The 17,641-nt window shown below is 34.3% G+C and overlaps 2 protein-coding genes across 4 annotated transcripts; one reads left to right on the forward strand and one right to left on the reverse strand.

The window, feature by feature from the left end:
* Positions 1–516: 516 nt before the first annotated feature.
* LOC108223498 (zinc finger CCCH domain-containing protein 24) lies at positions 517–11,128 on the reverse strand. Of its 3 annotated transcripts, none has more exons than XM_017397797.2 (14): positions 10,541–11,128; positions 6,635–6,727; positions 6,246–6,557; positions 6,028–6,100; positions 5,624–5,756; positions 5,398–5,551; positions 4,807–4,890; positions 4,429–4,551; positions 3,674–3,847; positions 3,459–3,593; positions 2,897–2,992; positions 2,086–2,391; positions 1,496–1,539; positions 517–897 (listed from the first exon to the last, which is right to left on the reverse strand). In XM_017397797.2, the coding sequence occupies exons 1-14, from the start codon at positions 11,036–11,038 to the stop codon at positions 651–653; spliced, it is 2,472 nt and encodes an 823-aa protein (XP_017253286.1). In that variant the 5' UTR covers positions 11,039–11,128; the 3' UTR covers positions 517–650. The 3 variants fall into 3 exon arrangements, with proteins under 3 accessions (XP_017253286.1, XP_063949564.1, XP_063949565.1); XM_064093494.1 differs by having other exon boundaries at positions 4,429–4,584; XM_064093495.1 differs by having other exon boundaries at positions 4,429–4,584; positions 6,635–6,723; positions 10,537–11,128.
* A 3,098-nt stretch (positions 11,129–14,226) lies between these two features.
* On the forward strand, positions 14,227–16,389 carry LOC108223811 (uncharacterized). Its single transcript, XM_017398236.2, has one exon. It carries the CDS (start codon positions 14,761–14,763, stop codon positions 16,171–16,173), a length of 1,413 nt encoding a protein of 470 aa, XP_017253725.1. The 5' UTR covers positions 14,227–14,760; the 3' UTR covers positions 16,174–16,389.
* The last annotated feature ends 1,252 nt before the right edge of the window (positions 16,390–17,641 follow it).

Consider the following 17,641-nt stretch of genomic DNA (forward strand, 5'->3'; position numbering starts at 1 on the left):
GGATTGGATAACTTTGAGAAACTTTCGTCAATTATGAAATGGTGGGATTTTCTCTTAAGTTCAAAGGTTTTTCATTTATATCCAGAATTACAATTATCATGTCAAGAAATCCAGAAGTGCATTGAATTTGAAACTAAACACTAAAGTGCAGGGTTTGTTATGTAAACATACTATAGGCATTGGATTGAAAACTTGCTACATTAGAGAGTGAACCACCTAAGAAAGTACTCAAACATACTATGGACAAGCATAAAAGATAGTCTTTGGAGGAACAACCATAATTATTGACTTGTAGGCATGTATAAACTGGAAGGTGTCCAGTACAGCCATAGGAACAATAGACACTAAAGCACTGGTACCACTTCATGGACAGCAGTCGTTATCTGTCATTGGGAGTTTTAGAACATACTACACAGGTTCAAAAATGATGTTGGCACTGCCAACGAATAACTTACTACATCACCATTATACTTCTCCGAACATCAAAATTTCTAAAATTCATTACAGAAAGTGGAGTTATTTTACGCATGAAGGAATAAATTTTCATTATAATAAAATATTATAGCAACATTTTAACAAATAAACAATTATTGGTTCTGCATCCAAACTCTATCAAAAATCTGCCACATAACATAGCTTATGAGTGTATCTTACCTCTCCAAAAGCATAACCAGCTCACAATGCGGAGTATGAGGGAAAAGATCAACCGCCATTGCTTTTATTGGCTGGAAAGGCTCTGAATTGGGCATAGATTTGGCACGATGGCGTGCCAAACCAGCACTGCTCATATTTCTCCAACCTCTATTATTTTTATTCCCCTTTTCAGTTTTATCAAAAGATGGTGTGCATAGCTCAATAGCATTGGCCACTAAACTTTCAGGATTGCAAGATATGTATCTGCAAAAATATTATATGAAGGTTTAGGTTAGAGAGAAATAATACAAGTGGAACATAGAAGGGCTTAGAGACAGCAACTGATTAGAAGAAGCTAAATATATCAAGTAGGTTATCTTGAAAAGAGAGTCTTGATGTGTTCATCATAGTAAGAATCTACATTGTCATTACTAACAGCATTTTTTGGGGAATTTTTATGGAGATTGTTTGCTCGTGAGACTGCGTTCAAAACTCACTGTCTATATATACAACTTCCATAGTAATAGGCCAATAACTTCTGATCATGAATCCATAGTAAGTTTTGTGAAAGGCCTTTGGCTATCTCTTTCAGTCTTTCCTTTCTTTAACCGATGTAATACAGAATTACAGATATAGCAAAGAGTTCTAAGATTAGCGCATATTATGCGAGTCGACACTTGTAAAAAAAACCAAAAATTTTTTAAAACCAAACTAGTGAAATTCCTTTTTTTTATATACATAAATCATAAAATAATGCAACAGAGTCACATTCATCTCCCATTTCGAAAAGCTAATATTCAGATAATTGATATTTAATCAAATAAAAAAGCAAGAACACAACTTATTCAAGGTCAAAACTTACACAAGCCTCCGTAAATGTGGATGAGTTCTCAAAGCTTTAATCACCTGCAAAAACAAAGTTCAATAACTAACTGCAACAAATTCATTGTAGTGATTGACTTGAAAGAAGTCCTCCAAAATTTTTTGAATGAAACCAGATATATCTAAAAGAAAGAAGCACATAGTTATTATGAACATGAAGTTCAATAACTATGGATAAATCCACAGACATGTTATATTCAACCAACCTAATTCGGAATCATTACAGTATGCTATCTCAATTATGGTCATCCCTCAAATATCTACCTATCTCAAGCGCGCCCAAGAGAAAGAACTCTAACCTCAAACAAAATTCCATGGGACAGTGACAAATTATTTTTTTCAGATGCTTATGGACCTACATTTACAAATAGTGTTCAGGATATATCTTTGGTAACAAAGACAATTTAAATATGAGGGAGGCCCAACAGCAACACATCTGGTCCCAAAATTATAATTGTGCCCTAAGTATATTTTCTAAGAATCTTAATAACCACTGTTCTGGTGGATCTTCAACTTTAGCAGTAGAATTTATCTAGAATGTGGCTACATAAATTTGAGGTTGCTACTTACGGTAGGATGAAGTCCAACACGCGGAGGATCAACAATAGCAACAACATTCTTAAAATACTGCACAGGTTTAGCAGTTGCTGAACTGCAACTCTGTTGTGAATCACTTTTCTGGCCTCCATTTGTGTCACACTTGGGGGCACCATCACAATTTTCTAGCTCAATGATCAAGTTCTCTTTTGTGTCTGTTGCATTCTCAGTATGAGTAACTTCCCCATGAACTGTAACATCATCAATTTGTGGAACATCGACGGGTTTCTGATGCATTTTTAAATACTCTTTCAAAAGAGACCCCAGCGCGTCTTCTGCCTGTCACTCATGAATTGCTTTGATTAATTTAAACAGGCAAATCAGGAAAAAAATATTTCAAGAACAGATACACATACAATTTAACAAACTAAAAACAAAATACATTAATCATCATAATAATATAATATTACCAAATCTGTTACAAAATGGATAGAAAAGTTCTTATGAGAGGCACTGTAATTTAAAATAATATTATCAAAAGAGTTCCTTCTCTCCTACAAAATTCTCATCAAATATGAAAGAGATTATTGAATTTTCAACATTATTACTGGAATGGGGATATCGGTGGTAACAGTATGGAGGAAAATTTTAGGCTCTTCTTACTTTTATATTGATTGGAAGCTAACACTCTGGAAATCAGATCACGATTCCCCGGTTTTCCCCACAGAAATCACTCTATATTATATAGAAGGTACAAATGATTCTGAAGGCATTTTTTCCCAGCAAAAATATGTCCAAACACAATTTAGGCACTTTAGCAATATATGACAGCCAGTTATCACACCTTCGAACAGACAAATCTGCAGTTCTTTATCCCATTAATCTCAGCATTGCGAATAGCATCTGAAACAGCTGAGGCATTCATCTCAATCCCCACAACCTAACAAGATGCCAAAGTTTAGAACAGCATTATCATCTGTGGAAAGCCAAAAATGATAATAACAGAAAACGGGATGTAAAATCGATAGTGAGACTTGTGGTGTTAAATTGTTGATATTAATCATTTTATTGTCCTTATATGCAAAAGAAGTATTTTTGTAATTGGGAATACAGAAACCAAATACCAGCGAGACAAAAAAAGAATTGATCATAACTGACATATACAGGGTGAAACCTTTAAACCGAGTATTTCACAATCACTTTTTCCAGTCATCCTAATCTCTTATTCCCATCATATTAATCTCAATTTGCAATCACGTTAATAAACATAATTATAGCCCTGACTAAGAACCCTCAGCAAATGCCCATTTTATTTACAAAGCCTCAAGTTCTTTGCAATCATCTGAAATTGAAATTAATCCTGAATGAAAAGAAGAAATTTTGCAAAAGTTCATTAAAAACATTACCATACCAACACGATGAGCTAATGTTAGGCCAATGGTACCCGTGCCACAGCAGATATCAAAGAGCAAGGTATCAGGACCCAGACCAGCCCAATCCCCAGCAAGAGAATAGAGCTTCTCTGCCGCAAGGGTGTTCACCTATGACATTCGAACTTCTTAAGATTTTTTATGTATTTAAAAAATCAAGACATCTAGATTTTAGAAACAAGGAAAAGAACCTGGAAAAAAGCTGTTGCAGATATACAAAACTGAAGATTGCTAATATAATCATGAATCCTTGCTTCCACAACATCTTTCACATCGTCTTGTCTAGTTTCACTCTTTTCATTTGGAATAGTTAAAGAGCGCAATGGCGCATCCGCTGGAGCTACGTTTGATATTCCGGTATGATCCTGTACGACAACAGAACACCAAATAGAACAATTATGGTCTGTTTGAGGAACTTAATAAATTTACTTTTGACTTCAAGGAACATAATGTCAAAAGTGGAATTTTAGTCTCAAGTCTCGGATAATTTTATTGTTATGTGTAATTAATGACTTATTAAAAATAGTTTTTAAATTTTTTTTGAGTTGTACATGGGAGTAACAGTATTACCTTTTATCAAATAAAATTACAAAAATATAATTGAGTCATTCGCATTTGCCTACCACTAATATATATGAGGAGCTGTGTGCTTTTAACTTTATACCCCCGTTACTACTAAACAATCTGCACTGTGTAACGAATCATTGACCATATATCAGACTGGAGTCCCTCAGTGACTCCTATTTCATCATCCATGTCAAGCAAGTAGATGAAGCACAAGTCCAGTGTAAATTTATGGAATTGGAAATTACAAATTCACCTATATTCATTTTATTATCTATGTTCATTTATTAGTCAAGCCCACTAAGACGAGCAACAAACCCAGGCACCTCAAACTACTTGTAAGTAGGTAAACACTGATACATGACTAGTAGTTAATAAGTACCTGAATTAACAAAGCAGTTAGAGGCAATGGAGGAGTATTCGCTGAAGCTCCTGTAGCAAATGCATTAGTCATCTTCTCGAATTCACCATTTACCATTCCATCATCAAATCCTGCTGTGGAAACCTGAAAACTCACACACAAGACAAGAAAACAGATCTGAACAGAACTATACAAGGTCTGAAATATATATATATATATATATATATATATATATATATATATATATATATATATATATATATGAACATCAAGACCTCCCTGGGAATACGAACTACTATAATTTTTGCTTCTACAGCACAAAGTAAAGTTCGTAATGCCAGTGTAATAAAATTTAGATGGAGGATAAACATTTACTAAATCCACTTAATAAAAAAAAACCTGAACCATGAGCAAGACTTCCGCAATATGGGCTTCAGAATCTTCAACTTCAGTGCTCTGCCCAGGCTTCCTGCCTTCTCGGACCTAATAAGTAATGTTATAGAACAGACAGGCAAGTTCATTAAGACATTTGGCGCTGTATGACAGAACTAAGGAATCCAAGGGTGAACCGGGGCGCGGTGGAAGGCGCTCGCCTGGATGGCCATTCACGTTCAAACTTTTTTGGGCATATGTTCATATGTATAAATTATTTGATTATTTTTTTTTATTTTTTCATTTGATTTTTAAATGTTAATTATATTAATCTTGATTGTTCTAATAATTAAAACTAACAATATTGTAAACAACTAAAGCACATTCAAATTATATATTAAGAACATAATCAAGATGTAGCTGAACACGTAGGCGGCACCTACAATCCAATAGGAGTTGACTACCCAACTAAGATCAATACAACTGATCACAATTCCGCTCAGGCGTTGCCAATGCCATGACAACTATCAATGACTTCGACCTTAGTTTTGACTTAAGTGATTCTGTACCGAATGATAACAATAATTTGACCATCATACTAGTAGTTTGAAAACTTACAGTGAGCTGACGCCAAAATCCAGTGTTATTTAATCTGTTCCAGATTGGTAACTCCGAATGCTGCAGAAATTCTTGAAATATGGCGGCATATTTACAGGCAATTTTTGAAACATTTGGACAATTCAGAGGTTCTTCAACTGCTATCACACCCTCCCTAGAAGAATTTTAAGACTCTTACCAAAATAACATAATTAAAATTGAAAAAGCTTGAACTTATTCCAAATACCTGAAATTTCCAAGCGAAAATCCAACAGTAACTTTAGCCTGTAAAGAATAGCCAACAGAGAATTCACACTTGTTTCGGTAACCACTAACAAGTGGTGATTCAACTATACCTTCAAGCTTGCATGCAAGGCCACCTACAAAATTAATAAAGACCAACAACATTACTATTTGCCAGGTTGGTTCATATCATTAATTACATTCCTGTATGAAGTATGTTTATGATGGTATATTTGTGTGAACAAGAAATATGTTTCAGTAACGTGAATTCTAACATACAGTCCCGCTATCAAATTGTTCAAGCATAATTGCCTCCCAACAAACTCATAACACACACACATATAACAGATTGATTGTCAAAATAAAACAAAAAAAACATCTCAGTTTCTCAGACTAGTAAGAGCTGACCGATTTCCCTAGAATTAAGAATCCATTCTGGAAGTGAAACGCCATTTGGACATGCTTTACGTGCATTTCGAGTCTGCACATGGACAACAGGTGGGGGGTTTCATGTCAGCTCATGATAAACAGGAGGCAAATAACTTTCAAACTACACATATAACATATCAAAAAAAAAAAATCTGAGTTCCTAAATGAATTGAAAAACTTAAAAGAAGAATCATAACTAGTTTCTTAAGCATTTGAGTTAAAGAACTCTTCTTGTGCTCCAGCTGATCAACATAGGACATGTGAGCAAGTGGTGTCACTGAGTCACGTGCACTTCTACTCTTCGAGACTGTACTCTCCACAGTCATATTGTCATCATTAGAGTCAGTGTTATCAACACCAATAGAAGATTTGGGGGCGTCCGAGTTTTCAGAAGTATTTTGAGTACTCTGTGGGAGAGAAATTTCCCCTGCTTTCCTTTTCTCATAGGCCCTCGGGGTGGCATCTACAATCTTCAGATCCTTGTTCCCAATGGATTTGCCATTCAACTCCTGTAACAATATAAATGAGAAAAAAAAAAGCTACTACAAGTACGCTAGAGATGTTATTAACACGCCATTAGTTATACCTCAACTGCACTTTTCACTTGTTCAGCGGTCTCAAAACTCACAAATCCAACAAGCATGCCCTTCCTCTTCTTGGCTGATTTAAAGTGAACTCCCTGATATATATCAAATTTTATTAGTCTAATAGAACCTGAGTCTCTGTAATAGCTTACAGCTACTGAATGTCTGGATATAAGATTCGACAAACTACAGCAAATATTACATTTAGAGAAATGACTAAAGTAGCCAATCAGATGTACCGTAAAGGAAATATATACTCAAAACTTTATGTATCAGGGTATACCACAATGACTGCCGCTATTTAGCAAGTCCAGAAAGTTAATCCTTCATTTAGACAAATGATTGAGCTGATATCATTCTTAGAAAGTATCTATTTCGTAGATTGCACAACCTAAATCATTGGAAAAATAATTTAAAGTTCTTTGCGGAAGACTCAAAAATGCACTGGGCCAACAGCCAAATAATATTGTTTTACTCTATTGTGATAAATGCATCACATCAAATCTGTGTTACTTTCTTATATGTGGTATGGCCTTCAACAGCCTATTATTATAATTAAATATGACATGGCCAGTAGGATTAGTATTATCTCCTTGCATAACAGGACGGTAACTATGAGAAAAAGTACATCTTTCATACATGATCCCCTGAACTACTAAGAACTGACGAGAATTGAAAAAGTTCAATTGTACTTGGTTCCAGTTCCTGTTTTGACTTTCATGATAACATCACAAGTTTGAAGGGCCATATGTCTCAAAGGCAGACATTGATCCATATATTTAAAGAAAAAGTCTTCTTCATATAGGGTGCATATATGTAAATATGCACTTCTTTTTTCTTTTATTATTACACTAATTACAAGAGTATGGAACTAAACGAGAATATATATTTTAGACAGATTATTTCTTCCTTCATGGCCTTCAAAATTATTCCCTCGTAAAGTGCTTACTATGCCCTCTTTTACTATCATAAAATAGTTAGAACAATGTGATAACCTAAACAGAGCATCACAAACCGCATGCATCTTTAAGTCTGAAAACACCGTAAGAAAAGGAGTTCAAACTGACTCACAACTTGAATTTGAAAAGTAGTAATGAAATACTCCTTTTAGTTATTTTAGGGCCCCCGTCTAATTTACGTAATATATTTCCCACATTTTCCACTGCTTGCTTGGGCTACAAATTAACTGATTAAATCAACAGAGAATCTTAGCAGTCAACTACAAAAAAAGGATACGACAAAGATAGTTGAATTTGGGAAAATGCTCTAGTGCCATACTCCATCATCTCTTTGTCCTCCCTCCGCCGTCCACTTCCGCATTACTAATCCAAGTGAACAAATATCTCAGTCCCGTAACTGTTGTCACCTATGGCGCCAAATTTTGTCTGTATTCTCCTGACTTCTAATAGACTGGAACCAATTTTATCTAAATTCTAGAAAGAATCGAAATTGAGTAAGTCTGCACGATGGTGATAATGGCTGGTGTTCTGTTGTTCTATTTGGAGTAGCCACTGGAAGGACTACTTAATTGAGAAGAGGTGGTACTGAGAGTAAAATAAACAATGTAATATAGGAGCTTGGGTCTTGAGGGAGAGTCTTGGGCAACTAGTATGTATGAAGACCTGTCAATCATATCATGTCGTCCTTTCGTGTTTCGTGTACTTGAAGGTGAAACCCATATCCGACCCGTTTAGGATTCATGTACCTAATCTCAACCCCTTATCCATTTCGAAACGTATCATGTACTTTTCGTGTTCATTTAATATAAATATATTAATAAAATTTATTCAAAATACTTTTTTATGTAGTATTTTATGGAATATATATTAAATATTTATATTTGCAAATAATTTGTACAAATTTAAAGATGTATCATGTATATGGCCATGGTTGTCACGTCGACAAGTCGAGTCAAGTCGATATAGGTCCAGCTTGTCGACTAGTCGGCTAGTCGTAGACTAGTCGAAAAGTTAATATAAATTAAATAAATATTATATATTAATTAAATAAATATTATATATATTAATATATATCTTATATAAATGGTTTCCTACAACAAAATTATACCACTCCAATTCTCATATGTATATCAATCACAAAATAGATATGCTAATTACAAACATGTCTTTTTTTCCCCTTTCATGTACACACATTAACATACTGACTTATGCATACATAAAACATACACAAAGATCTATAAACTTAAATTAACATGTTCATTATTGTTGATTTTGAGCAAGTTTATAATTATTTATTTTTTCATTTTAATTTTTGATTGAATTTTGCACTTGTCGACCGACTAGTCGACCAAGTCGACCGACTAGTCGACAATTCGCAAGTCGACCTCTCCAGTCGATTTTCTTTACCCGACTAGTCGACTAGTCGCGACTAGTCGAGCGCCGTGACAACAATGTATATGGCATTATATATATGTATGTGTGTGTGTGTAAATATATTTTTACATAACATATTTCTTACATAATAAATATACTTATTTATTTAAAAATATATTTAAATCTATGCAATAAACATATTACATTAATTATTGTAAGTTATTACGGTGTTTGGAAAAGAAGTAGAAATTGTAAAAAAAAAGCCAGCATTTTCTAAGTTATGCTCCGATAAAAATATTAATTATAGCCATAAATATTAATTCATAAAGACAGAATTCATGGTCTTTAGTAGCAATTCATAGAAATCCCATATAAAGAATGTATCCATATTTAATGTCAGGTTAGGATCTGGTAATGGGTTAGACTCACTGTCTCTTGATCAAAATTCAATATGAGCATATACATAAAAATAACCCAAGTCTCTCCCTCGTGCCCCTTCATATACCACCTCTTTCCGCTTCCTGGTAATCGCCACCAGCCTACCATCATTGTTGACTTACTCAAATTTGTCACTATTCAAAAGATCAAAGAATTGACTCCAACCTAGCACATAATAAGAAGCTACTGAAGAAATTGGTGCCATGCTATAAACAATTATGTTTAATATAGGTGAGATATTTTTTCCCCAACGTTAGAACTAGTTCAGTCGTCGTCATGGTCGAAGATTACAAAGTATTTTACTATTTTACCCCATCTTAATGAGTTGGTCTTTTATTATTATTTAAAAGTTGATTATATAAACATCTTGTAATCGTTGTAAGGTTTATGCCTCCTAGAATGAGAAGTAGTTCATTATGATGAAGTCGTATCAATGTAGATATACTACCGGTACTCTTTTTATTATCCGGATCAATTCTTTCTCCATGTCAAGATTTCAAATGCATTCACACATTTCTCTCCATATATTACGTAATTCATCAAAATAAAACAGTCCTGTAGCATCATAGGTTTCCTAGATATACAATAAGTATTCAATTTTAAGTAAGTTAGAACGTTATATTGAATAATAACTCCATCAACTATCCCTGTTGATGGACCCTATGATTATAATATTAAATTTGAAAGGAAAATAATGTGAAAAAGGTGCAAAAGAGTGTGAATAAAGAGGAATCTAAACATTTCATTGTTAAAATCAAAATGAGGAATGGTTAGCCATTGCTTAAAAATAAGAAAAGGAGTGAGTATCCTAACGTTTCAAAGAATGGTTAGGATCCTATTGAAGTAATGTTTTACATCATACTACTAAAAATTATAACTTAGGAAATCGTAATGCTAATCTCTTGGAGATGCTCTCATAGCAATACTTATGAACAACTTTTTGATAAAAAAATAAAAAGTTCTAAGCATATTAATTTAGATATTAATAAATTTGAAATATTCAAAAAATTTAACGAACAATAATATATACAAATCCAAGTCATGCTCAGACTACAACTTATAAATTAAACATACACTACATACTATATTGTTATATGCATTAATTCAAAAGTAATACGGAGAAACATATTCACTTACATTATCAGTAAGGAAGCTGCGTAAATTATCAGAACTCCACCTCATCGGCAAATTAATTAAACACTTCTCCAACACATTGTCAGAACAGCAATCCTCTCCAATCGCCTCGGTAATCGAAACCTCATCAGTTCCTCTCTTGACCTCTACACTCTCCCCGTTCTCAACCTTCATCTTCTTCCCCCTCTCGGATGTCGGGTCCCACGTGTTATCCGGCCGTTGTCTCAGCTCCTCTTCGCTATGCGCATATCGACACGTCTCGCCGTGGCTACACTCACCACCTGTTCGACGAAAGTACGAGCACAAACTCGTTTTCCACAGCGGGTGCTTTGACTTTTCCGGCGGTGGTGGGGTCGGGGCGGAGTCGGGTTCGGGTTGTTTGCGCTTCTCGCCGGGTTCGGGTACGGGGGCGGGTGGTTGGGTGGACTCGGGTTCGGGTTGTGCCGGCGGTGCTGGTGGGGAGACAATTGGTTGGTCGGAGATGGAATCCTGGCCGTCCATTGGAGACTTAGGGTTTAGAGTTTGAGATGGGAGAGCAAGGGCGGAGACTGGCGTCAGGTTACGGGGGTTTATGGTTTTGGAGATTACGCATGTATCCTGTTATTTACTTATTTAATTACATTAATATATCATTAAATTATTGTTTTAATAAAATACAGCGTTTGTCTAACCTGTGCCCTCAAGGCACATTTATTGTATTTTGTTTTTATGCACAGGGCACTAGTACCATTGTTAATGTATTAATTACTGATTAGAAAATTCAAATGTTCACATCTATCAAGAAAACTTGATAAGTACTTATTTCATTTACTTTTGTATTGTATTATATTTTTATTATTTATATTATTTAATAATATTAAAATAATAAAAAAAATCATACATTTGCTATTAAATATAAAATTGGTTGATTTAGTTAGGAGGCTGATTTTAATTAGAAAATTAATGTATATGCAGGGGGGCTTGTTATTATTTGTGGGTTGAGATCAATTAAAATTTGTTTTATACTCGATTAAAATTTAATAAAAAAATTATCTTATAATCCCCACATTTTTTGAAATAAAATAATATTTTGTCATAAGTATAAAATTTGAAAGATAAGTTATAAATAGATATATAATTAGTATATATACACATAGACTGATACTTATGCAAGTCAAAAGAATATTTAATGATGATAATTATGACTTGTCCTGTGCCCTGAGGGCGTTAGACATTCCGTAAAATATATACTTACATAATTGTAGATTATTGATTTTTGGGACAAAAAATACAAGGATGGAGATTGTGATAAAAAAATGTATAATCTTCATAATAAAAGTTGAGTAACAAAAGTTAAATTATATTGTAACATTATAATTTTGGTTCATTAAATCATATCATAATATATATAGTTATGAAAACTAATTAGGATAGACAAAATTTATACATATGCATGTATATAACTTCTTTAGAATAGTTGATAATATAACCATTGTATCAATTAATAATTAATTATATCATTGATATTATATTCTAACAATATAATTTAGTGAAGTTATTGTAATTGTGACGATTAGTCGATTATTTGAGTATTGGTCATTCAAAAAGACGTATCTTAGAGATAACGTGAACTCAGATTATAATGAATTTGTGGTCGTATAATGACGGATGATATACATATTGAGACTGACGTACGTTCAGTGTTCTATTTTCAAGAAAGTAAAAGAACGACGATCATGATATTACTTGATTTTTGATAAATCCGATTGGCAACGATATATAAAAACGATCAAGTCAGGAGTATAAAATAAGTCAAACAATATCATTATCTGATAAAGCTGATTGACAATAATATATTAGAATAAATGGTTGAGTTAGGGACTCAATTGTATAAAATGGATCAAATGTTGATGTTTTTCTTATGTACAAGTAAATGCACATATATGTTTTGTCAAGAAGCAAGTACACATATAGTTATAATACACTTATGCACAGTAGATCCGTTATATTAGCTTATATGTCTTATAAATTAGCATCTATTCTAATAATTTTCGGGATGAGTCAGAGTCGAACTCGGGTGTCTCAGAACAACAGAAGATAAACCCACTATTGGGTTATCCAATGCGTGTAAGATCTTAAAATGATCATAAATAAAAGTATTTTGATTATGAGCCACAGTGTTATGATCATGTACATAGTGAAAGATCAATGTAATGTGATTATTAAAAAATTTAAACTTTAAAATTTCAAGTTGTCCGAATTCAATCCGACAATTGTTGAAGTGGATATTTGGATTTAAATATTTTTGAATCTGGGAAAAATAAAAATCTGAACGTAGATTTGATTTGAATTCGGACCAACATGCCTGACCCGATTGTTACACGTACTTTATAACAGCAGAGTGCACAATAATGGGATGGCAGTTTTACCCGACCCGATGGATACCCGACCAGTTCCGACCCGATTGCGTCGACCCGAACCCGATTTTTTTGGATTTGGATCCGGATCTGGATCTTATTTTTGGACCCGAAAAAGTTTTGGATCTGAATCTGGATCTCAGATATTCCGAACCGAGACCCGACCCGAAACCCGATTTAAACCCGATTCGAACCCGAACCCGATACAAAATAATATATACATATATATATAGAGAGAGAGAGAGAGAGAGAGTTAAGTTCTATGGAGTACAAAAAAATTGGAGTATTGGAGTACAAAGTTTGATAAAATGTAATCTAGTCATCTAAATTTCAATTTTTTTTGTCCAATAATATTTGTAAATATTTGACAACCTGCACATTATGTTCTGCGACATAAACATCGTGATCAAATGGTAAAATAATTACTTTTATAAATCATAGGACTCTATGTTCTGCAATAAATTGCAGAACAATAATCTTAATACTTGTTAAAATTGAAAGATATTAATGATTAATTGACAATTATGTGCAAGACAACTTATAAATGATAGATTATATCAAAATTTAGATAATCAAATATATTATATAGGATCAAACTAAAAAATTATGATCTGTACTCCAATACTCCAATGTTTTTATGTACTCCATAGAACTTAACACTATATATATATACATATATGTTAATAGTAAAGTATATATATTGAAATATTATGAATTATTATGTATGAATATTAACGTTTTACTTGATTTTATATTTTTAATATAGAATTTATATTTATTTCATCAATATTTTATTATTCTCAATTATTGCGCATTAAAAAATCTAAATACAATAAAAAAAATAAAATATAAATGATAAGTTGAATGATTGCATGCAATTGAGTTAACATGTTTCACATGTTTATTGTAATAAATGAAGCCTGTAATATCTTTTTTTATATTTCAAAAGTAAAAAAAAAAATCCATAATCACATTTTTTATAGATATATAATTTTTAATTTATATTTAATTTTATTTTTTTAAATACCCGAATTTGATCCGAACCCGAAAATACCCGGCGGATCGGATCTGGATCTTCATTTTTCGGTCCCAGACCCGGATCCGGACCCGACCCAAAATATTATGAATCGGGTCTGGATCTTAGGAAACCCGACCGATCTGACCCGTTGCCATCCTTGTGCTGGAGTCAACGGTAATGGTTTTGATCACAACCGAGTCCAACTGAGTCAACAATCTCAATAATACCGAGTTCAACTAAATCTACCCGCCCTCCACGAACTCGCCACGTGTCCAAAATAAGTCAGCAATTAATCCACGCACTCTTACCCCATGTTCTTCATTAAACCCCTCCCCATATCACCCGCTCCTCAACTCACAAGTCACAACTCTCTATCTTCAGATCTAATCTCCATCTTCAAATATACTCTAACTCTAATTTACTCACACCCATGTAAAATTTCCCAATTAATTCCATCCAATTGTGTTTGTGATAATGTAGGGTTCTTGATTTGGGTTTGCTGGTCGGGTCAGAAATGGATCCGAATTTGTTGAAGTGGAGAAGGGTTCCAAAAAAAGCGTGGTTAGGGGGTCAAAATTCAATGGGGTTGCTCGTGGGTGGGAATCACACCTCCTCCAGGTTTTGTACTCGTTAGTTTGTGATTTGTATGTATTTTGTGTGTATATTCAGCTGATTCTCGTGGTAAAAATTGAATCTTGATCACTGTTTTTAAGTATACTGGGATAAAAATTGAATCTTGATTACTATTTTTGAGTATATTGTGTTGGGTTTTGGAGGGTTTAAGAGATTTGGGGTATTGGGAAGTGGGGATGGATTTTAAGGTTTTGCAATGGCAGATTCTTCGTGGGTCGTTGGCGAAAAGGTTGTTTATGAGGGCTTTGTTGTTTACATTAGCTATGGGAATCATTTCGTTTGTTCAAATGAGTAATGATATTCGAAAAGGGGGGCTGGTTTTGTTGGAATCTGGTGATTGTGAATTGGATGTTGGTGTATCGGATTTGGATGTGGATGTAACTGGGTATTGGAAGCCTGGGTTTTCAACTATGTTTGAGTTTTTTGGGGGTTCAGTGAGGAAGAAAGAGCGTAAGGATTTGAGCAGGAGTGTGTTTAAGGAGTTGATGGCGAAGAAGATGTTGGATACTCGTGCTAGAGCGCTTTGCGTTGGGGAGGGATCGGATTTGACTGCCTTATTATTGCAAGAAATGGGACTCTCTGATGCGGTGGGTGTTCATAGCCACCCATTCTTCTCATTGTGGAAGAAAAGATTTGTGTATGAGCTTGGTTTTGAAGATAATTCTTTCGATTTTGTATTCTCGAGAGATGTCGATAGGGTATCTGTTCCAGCTCTTCTCGTGCTAGAGATTGAGCGTGTTTTACGTCCAGGTGGTATTGGCGCAATGCTCATTGGTACGTCAGCTTCCTATTCGGGTAGCTCAGTACGGTCTGCTACACCTGTCTCGTCATTTTTAAAGAGCTCTAGTATTGTGAGTGTATGTGGAATTGGCTCATTTAAACTTGTCACATTTAAGAAAAGATTTGACAATGTTGCTCTATTCGAGCATTACCGGCTTCCTAACAAGTGCCCGTCAATTACAAATAACAAACCGTTTATGAAGTACATGGAGCCTCTAGCAATCAACCAATTGGGACAGCTAGAAAGTGAAATATCGTACTTATCTAAATTCATGAATGTTTCCTCAAGAAAGAGAGTGGTCTATATTAATGTTGGGGCCGGGGAGTTGGTCAACTCTAGTATAACAGAAATCTTAGAGCCAAATTACCATGTTCCGCTGCAAACTGTAGAAATGTACGTTCTTGATCACAATGCTTCCGCTCTCTCATTATATGTGCAGAAGGCGGGTATTACTTTTGTTTACCATCCGGATCTTGTTGGTTATACAGTTCCTCAACTTGTATCAGATGAAGAATTGAGTGCACCTCATGAGGTAGATGAATTTGAATTTATTCGTTGGTTCAAAGAAACGATAACAGAAGATGACTTTGTGATCCTTATGATGACTGCACAAGCGGCAGAACTGAAAATTCTCTTCGAATTGTTTGAAAGCGGAGCAATATGCCATGTTGATGAACTCTTTATTCAATGCTCTGATACTGCAGACTGCAAAGATAGTGTATGTGGGGACTGCAGAAGCCTCTTTAGAGGTCTCAGAAATGGGGGTGTCTTTTCCCATCAGTGGTGGGAGCCTGAAACTCTCTTCTAAAGGAAACGGTGCCTTGGGGGAGCCTAAAACTCTCTTCTGAATAAAATGGTTTGTGCGCGTGTATGTTTCTAGTTTACATTTTCGTGAATAAATTGAGGTGGATTGCATTGACACTCTAGTCTCTAGCAGTACACCGTTGTAAAACTTTTACTTGCTTCATGTGTTATTGAGTCCTTCTCAAAGGTCTGAAAATAGCATCTATATATGTGTTTACTATATTGCAATCAGGTGCAATCGGGCAATAGTCCTATCTTTTGTTTACGGGAATTTACCAAAAATACCGTATTTTTTAAAACTTTTTTGCAGTTTTTGTCAAGCCTTTTTTCGGAATATAAAATAGTTGTCCCAATGTATTTTTTTTTTTTTTTTTGTCAGATTGTCCCAATGTAAATTAATCGGAGGGAAAGATAGAATATTTTTTTAAAAACATTTATAAAAATAGTGTGCATCTCAGATTTGTAATCAAAAGCAAACCAAATAAAATATTTCGGGAAAAAATGGAATTGCTGATTGAATTAGATGGTGATTCTGGTTGTATTGTTTGCAACACAGTAAATCTACAATTTTTTTAAAAAAATAGTAGTATATTTACAATTTTTTAAAAATGAAAATATCTCTGTGAAAATTGAAAAATGGCACTGCTCTTGTTGAGCTAAGATGGCGTTGCAAAATCAGCCTTGCTCTCTTGATTACTGCCTCCTCAGTTGTGTTATGCTGCACCTTTTCCGATCATTACTCCCTGCGAGAAGTTGATCAGCTTCTTCATCCGAAGCTACAAAACTCTCCGGCTACATGATTTGCACTCATTTCAGGTTTAACCATCGACAACAAACCAGTTATATTGGTTAATGATATCAGCCCAGGTATTAATTACACGGCCTTGACTATCAACTCTGGAGGAGAGGTAAAAAAAAAGGGCCTCATTGCCATTTACACGTACTCTATCTCAGTTAACTGTGGCCAACATTTCTCAGCTTTAACACTATCAATTTTACAGCCCTGCCCTTATATACCCCAAAGAGATTGTTCAAAGTTTGAGCTGTCTAATAGCAAGCAGGCATTTCACGTCGAGCACTAGATTTGGTTATCCAAGCCACCGCTGAACAAAGGTTGATAATATAAACAGAGGGACTACTTTGGTGCAAGATTTTTAACAGGGACTAAATTTTTTGAATTCACTTTAACTATATGAATTTTCATGTTACCACGTAATTTTTCACAACTGACGGTTAAACCGCAAAGTCGCAAACAAATTTTCTGAAAAAGTGACTGTAATTGTTATTGTAACTGATTTTTCTTTAAAAAAATTTCTTTTGTAATCTTGACATGGAAGCTGGGCTTTGTAAATACTCCTGGACTAAAACATATATTTACATGCATATGCAACTTATTGTTTTTTCCGAAACCACTGTCGTAGAAATTGAGAATCAAACTTAATTAATGAAGACATACGATAAAAATTAATCAG

The sequence above is a fragment of the Daucus carota genome, chromosome 5, assembly GCF_001625215.2.
Source record: "Daucus carota subsp. sativus chromosome 5, DH1 v3.0, whole genome shotgun sequence".
Classification (NCBI taxonomy): Eukaryota; Viridiplantae; Streptophyta; class Magnoliopsida; order Apiales; family Apiaceae; genus Daucus; species Daucus carota.

Excerpts from the sequence above, each read along its gene's own strand:
- LOC108223498 (XM_064093494.1), bottom strand. The coding sequence starts at position 11,038 with ATGGACGGCCAGGATTCCATCTCCGACCAACCAATTGTCTCCCCACCA. Across the intron at positions 6,558-6,634 it reads AAGTGAAAAGTGCAGTTGAG|GAGTTGAATGGCAAATCCAT; the intron begins GTATAACTAATG and ends ATATTGTTACAG. Across the intron at positions 1,540-2,085 it reads GTGTTGGACTTCATCCTACC|GTGATTAAAGCTTTGAGAAC; the intron begins GTAAGTAGCAAC and ends TTGTTTTTGCAG.
- LOC108223811 (XM_017398236.2), top strand. The coding sequence starts at position 14,761 with ATGGATTTTAAGGTTTTGCAATGGCAGATTCTTCGTGGGTCGTTGGCG.